At 43.7% G+C, this 6,090-nt stretch overlaps 1 protein-coding gene across 1 annotated transcript; it reads right to left on the bottom strand.

The window, feature by feature from the left end:
* Window positions 1–220: 220 nt before the first annotated feature.
* On the bottom strand, window positions 221–5,962 carry CSUI_009210 (uncharacterized protein). The gene is made up of 5 exons (XM_068069326.1): window positions 5,492–5,962; window positions 4,454–4,669; window positions 3,074–3,478; window positions 1,985–2,185; window positions 221–1,148 (listed from the first exon to the last, which is right to left on the bottom strand). Exons 1-5 carry the CDS (start codon window positions 5,723–5,725, stop codon window positions 924–926), a joined length of 1,281 nt encoding a protein of 426 aa, XP_067918697.1. The 5' UTR covers window positions 5,726–5,962; the 3' UTR covers window positions 221–923.
* Window positions 5,963–6,090: the final 128 nt, after the last annotated feature.

Genomic DNA, 6,090 nt, shown 5'->3' with positions numbered 1-6,090 from the left:
GCGCTGGAGCTCCTCTCTCGCGACTGCGACCCGGAAAGATCAACAGAAGCAACCAGCATAAAAATTGTTTACGTAGATACAGATCTCTCCTTAGACGTGAAGCACGCCTCGGTCTTCGAATGAATGGAAAAGTGCACTTGTTTCCTCTCCATAACAAATAATTCCTCAGGCCTTAGTGCTCGGAGCTTTCATACAGATGACGCCGACTTAATCGATTGAGCGCGCTCGCATTAGGAAAGTCAGAGGGAAAGAACGAACTAGACTGTCCCTTGTTTCATGTGCACGCAGCACCCCCTAAATTTCGCCGTTCCAGCAACTGTAAAAGACGCGAAAGCTTCGACAATCTGTCCTCACATGACAGCTTAGAGGTTGAACAAGGCAAAGTCTAGCGAGAAGGAGCAACCGGAAGGACTCCATTGATTTTTTCGTGACCAGCGGTAGATGAAAATAATTCTGAACTAAGAAAGCGATCGACAAACAGAAAGAAGAGGAAACGCTGCTGCTTTCGCAAGAAAGCAAGGAGACTGCTGTCTCCAGATAAACGTCTTCAGCTAGATGGTCTCTATTACCCTCAGGTGAAGATCCACGTGTTGATGTCAATAACAAGGGAGACTGTAGCCACGCCAGACTCTGAATTGAACCTTCCTAAGCTCAGTGTGAAAAAGCCGAGGACCTAGCGCTTCGTCCCGTCGTAACGAATGACCAGAACGTTCGTTAACCGTACTTTGAAATGCCTTCAACGGACCCACCCAAGTCTCAACCAAGAAACGAAACTCGGCATGCGGGGAGCGGAAGCCTCCGTGACAGACAAACGCTGTCAGGTGTACGTACACCCAGGCTGAAGCCTGCATTCCCTCCCATCGAGTGTATCTCTCCAAGTCCACTCTAGCTTCGAGTACGACGAGATACTTTTCTTCGTTTTGTTATTCTTCCTTTTCTTCTTTAACCAGTGACTTTATTTCGGTGAAATGCTCCTTCTCGAGTTTCATCCGGAGAGCTTCTCCTTGTTTTTGTAGAATCTGTTGAAAATCTAGAAGTTGCTGAAGAGATAAGTGCTGAGGCGGTCGCGGAATGAGGGAAGGACAATTTGACTGTAGGAGAGAAAGAAGAGCCGTCATTTTTGCAGCTGCTGCCATATGCGCGTACATCTGAAACCCAGTAGATACGGAAAGACACTCAATAGAAAAAGCCGCCATAAGACTATCTAGTCACTCTACCGTTCTCCTGTGAAGCGTAAGACATCTATCTATCTCTCTATCTCTGAGAAGGATGGTTTTCCCGCCAACGAGAGAGAGACATTCGTGATTGCTTCGAATCACCTCAGCAGATCTCATCGACGACTGAAAAGACACTAGGACTAGCGATCAACTCGTTAGATCATGAGAGATGACCTTTCTGTCTGCCATTCAATTCGGAAGAGAGAAAGGAAGAAGTCGGGGAAGGGAACGTACTGAAGAGAAGAAAGAGCAAAAGAACAGTAAAATCGATGAAGGCTTCGGAAAGGATACTCATGAACGGATGACCCCTGTCAAGAAAAACTTTCTTTCCTTTGCCTAAGACCAGACGTCAGTAGTACCACCAGCAAGAAAGAGTTACGTATGTCGAAAGGTTTCCCAGTCATCTGTACTCCCGCGGGATACGGAGGTATATCCACGCACATAGAATGAAAGCCCTCTATACGTATTCGAGAGACATGTATATACATGTATCTGTATACGGAGGTAAATCCTGTTTCTACCCTAACTATCGCAGATATGTATGTATATATATATATATATATATATCACTATGGACGCGTATGAGATATGAGTAGTCTTGCAAAGCATACAGATTGGTAGGGATGAACGGGAGAAGAAGATAGACCACCCCCCACCCATGCAGTCACTTGGTAGTAGTACTGAGTCATTCCCCACTACCTTCACGAGCTCTTTCCTTCCTCAGAAGATCCTACTCTTGACCACCAACTTCCTGTACCACCCCTTACTTGCTGCAGCTGTCCATGAAGGGAAAGAAGCAACTGTGTCTTCTTAGAGTCTTGTTGAGTTTTCTCTTTATCACCCTTTTTCTCTCTCCTATCTTCGTCGTTGTCAGTCTTCTTCTCTTCTTCTTCTTCTTCATCTTCGTCTTTTCTTTTTCCTAGAGCTGCCGCTGCTTCTCTCCATTCCTGAACGACCTGGGTCAGCATCTGATGAGCAAAGAAGAATAAGAACACACGCAGCAGGTCCTTTCACACATAAGACACTCCTCTGTCTATACCTTTCAATGCCTCATCCCCTCGCTGCGTCAACTACACGAAATCAACAAGAAAAGGCGGGTCGTTTCTTACCTCACCCGATAGACAGCTAGACGAATACATACATGGATAGACAGATACAGATGATGCTCTCTCTCTGTATAAATTCTCTCTCTGTCCATATAGATCTAGAGAGAGAGAGAGAGACATACACACACAGACTCATCTATATCCGTTGACATAGAGAGATACATACACGTATAGACTGACACGTTCGCCCCCATGTGGATAGGAGTATAGTGATCTTATATTCTGAGAATCCACGCATCGGAAGAGAGAAAAAGAAAGAGACGTTTCCGAAATCTCCTGATGATTGAAGATCCGTTCACAGCATAAGAAAAGTACTGTGGTCAGGTAAGAGAATCAGTGGGGGATCCTTCAGGTTGCTCCTTCTGGCTAGACTTTGACTTGTCACATCCTACGACTTTAAGGCTATTGAATATGGGTTGGGTATTACTTCCATTGGTATATGGAACATTTAGGATTATATGTTGAGGAAGAGGCTCTGAATGTGATTGCATCTCTACTAAAGATAGCTAAAGTCTTAAGGAGGATCGACTGACACATCTTGACTGGCTCAGCTCTCTAACGATAGCCTCTGTGTGAATCTTCATGAAAGATACGAAGATATCAATTCACATTCAAACCATAACTGACGAGACAGACAATTGACTGGTTTCTCTCTATCAGTCGAGAGATACACATTAGAGAGAGAAGCTAGTAATGGAATCCTGTGTCGGACGAAATCCTGAGGTGTAGATACACTTGAGTGCTTCTTACTTGATGGCAATCCGCCTTTCCACGAGTCGAAGTGAAAAGCTGTTGAATACGAACAACGACGAAAGCTCCGAAAAGATCAAGACCTGGTACTCTCCATTTCTCTTTCTTCTTCTTTTTCTTCAACTCCTCATTTTCTTTACACGACTTTCGATCTCTCTCATCTTCATCTTCTTTCCCTCTCCCTTTCCTCTCTCTTAGCCGTCTCTTTCCTTTCCCATCCATGCGTCTCTTCTTATTACTGTTGCGGGATCTCGATGTCTCTTCTTCTTCCTCCTCTTCTTCTTGCTCTTCTTCTTCTTCCTCTTCTTCCTCTTCCTGCTGAGTACAGAACTGGACGGCTGCTTCCATGAGAGAAGACCACAGAGGGTCAGTCTCCTTGCACGACGATGCCACCAAAGATGAAGTCTGAAAAAGAAAGGACGAAAAGAAAGAAAGAAGGTAAGAGATAAAGCAGACTACACATCAAGGTGAAGTCCCTCTGATTTCTTTCACTTCTCTTTCGTTCCCTGAAGCATACCTCCATCTAGTGTATAGAGAAACGTCCACACATAGAGTCACACCATACTCCCTAGTTGGCAAATAGACACGCAAGTATATGTACAGATACACCTAGAGAGAAAGAAAGAGAGAGAAAGAGAGAGATTTCGGACTGGAGATCAGTGGACAGAGGTGAATCTCGGAGTAGTCTTGTATGTGTATGGTATAAGATAGCGAAATAGGTCATAGGGGATAGAGACACAAGACCTCTTCAGTCCTACACGCACTCCCTCTTATACACGCTTGTCTCTTCTTGAAGTGAGATGAGACAAAGATCCTTCTGGTGGAAAATGCTTATAAAGGAACTAAAGTGTATATACAGAGGGTCTTTCTGAGACGAGCTTGAAAAGAAGTATCAAACAGAAAGATCGTTTTGTCTCTTCTATTAGACCAATACTTGGATCTACCGTATGGAAAGAAAGACGATACCTCTACAGGAATACAGCGGACACTTCTTTTGCAGTGTCGTATCATCTCTTGTGTGATCTTACTCTGAAGAAAAAGAAAGAGGAGAGAAGGTTCGAAAGCCACGACAAACAGTAAGAAGCGTCATACAAAAAAAGAAGTTTAGACGCAGTCACAGGGGGGATGGGCAGGTGATGCGCCCCCATACTAAGACGAGGAATGCCTGGCGAATGAATGAACTTTCTTTGTATTCTCATACTTACACGCTGTCCTCCTAGATAGTGTGAACTGTACCTATGTGTGAACATGTTTGTATATATGTATGTATGTAAGTACGTATATATGAATATGTATGTATGTGTGTGTAGGTATATGTATGTACGAACCTACGTAGCTGCGTATGTATGTACATTCGTTTAAAGACGAAAGAAGACCTACTCCTTCATTGTCAACAGCATTGAGAAGTGAATCTGACGAGGAAGAAGATGAGAGATCTCCCACGCTTTTCGTAGGCTGCAGCAAACCTTCCCTTTCATCCAATGCCGTGTCATTCAGAGATGCTGTCGAAGAGACTGTCCCTGCCGTAGGACCTCGCCGCCGTTTTCTTCCAGACAAAGGAAGCGGAGGAGGTGAACAAATTTTGAAATCTCTCGCCTGAAGAAGAAGAAAGATGCCGAGACACCAAGAATCATGATAGTTCTTTTCTGTAGGAAAGCGGGTGTCGATACACTCGGAGAAGGGAGAGAAAAAGGCTCTGAAAGGGATAGAAGGAAGTGGAGGGAAAGGAAAACAGAGAAAGAAAGACAGTGATAAGAAGACAAAAGAAAAGAAGAGAGGATTACAAGATATGAGATAAGGAAGATCAAGTGAAAAGTAAAAGTGCTCTTGAGTTATCTATGAAGTGAGAAACTATGCATGCAACGATCATAAAACGGCTTAAAGACGAAACAGAAAGAAGTGTGTGAATGAACATGGCAAGGAAGATGTACTCCCCCGCAAGCGTAACACATAACGACACCGGACAGTATAGAGATAGCATATAGCCATGTCAGATATAGCTAGTTATGTAAGTAGATAGATAAAAGGACAGATAGACAGATGGATAGATAAATAGATGTGGATAGATGAAGAGGCAGATAGAGAGGAGTCGAGAGATAGGACTGCTTACTAGATTTGTGACGAACAGAGCCACCAAGAGCAATCTACACCATTTCTAGCGTACTCACTATATGTATGAAAGAAGACCCAAGAAACAAGAGGCCCCGTTTTGAACAGCCCCGATGGCTATATTGCGAACCGCATGCACTAAAGCTATCTATCTATCTATCTTTAATCTATCTATCTATCTAACACGGACAGAAGGCAACGTCTCATTTCCAGAGAATCCCAGATCAGAGAAGACCCTCTTCTTCTTTCCTTGTCCATATACTTATCTCCCTCTCCTCTCTTGTCCTACCCTCTCCTTTTTCTTCTCACATGTATATTGAAGAGAGGTTGATCGACACAATGAAAGAGAAGATTAGCAGCACAGACAAGTGCTGAGGTTGCCTCCTCTTCAGATATCGATGAGCTCCGAACATCTCGATTTGCATTCTCTTCTTCTTCTTCCTCTTCTTCGTCACTCCCTTCACTACCATCATCGCGTGTATGCCTAGATTTCTTTCGTCTATTCGCCTCATCATCTTTAAACCTCTTCTTCTTTATTTTCATATCAAAGAAATCTCTTAACTGTCTTTTCTGCTTGTATTTGAAAACAGCAGAAAAGTCAGAAGAACTCTCGTCATCCGTGTCAGGGGACCTTCTCCTTCCTTCAATTTGTCTTCTTCTTCTTCTTTCACAGGGCTCTTCTCCTTCATTAACACCCTTCTCCCCAGAGACTGCTGTCAACGAAAGAAGAAGAGAATCGACGTCTTGTAAGCTTAGTAAGGAGGCTTGGAGATCTCGATTCTGGAAGAAAGAAGAGTCAGTAGGGTGGGAATAAAGACACACAGATGAAAGAAACACAAGTCGATGGCGTCTCCTGAATACGAGAATGGCAAACATGATGACAAGCCTCTACCTATCTATCTATCTAT

Source organism: Cystoisospora suis (assembly GCF_002600585.1).
Source record: "Cystoisospora suis strain Wien I chromosome Unknown contig_5415, whole genome shotgun sequence".
In the NCBI taxonomy this organism is placed as follows: domain Eukaryota; phylum Apicomplexa; class Conoidasida; order Eucoccidiorida; family Sarcocystidae; genus Cystoisospora; species Cystoisospora suis.
This window is presented reverse-complemented; position numbering and strand designations above follow the sequence as displayed.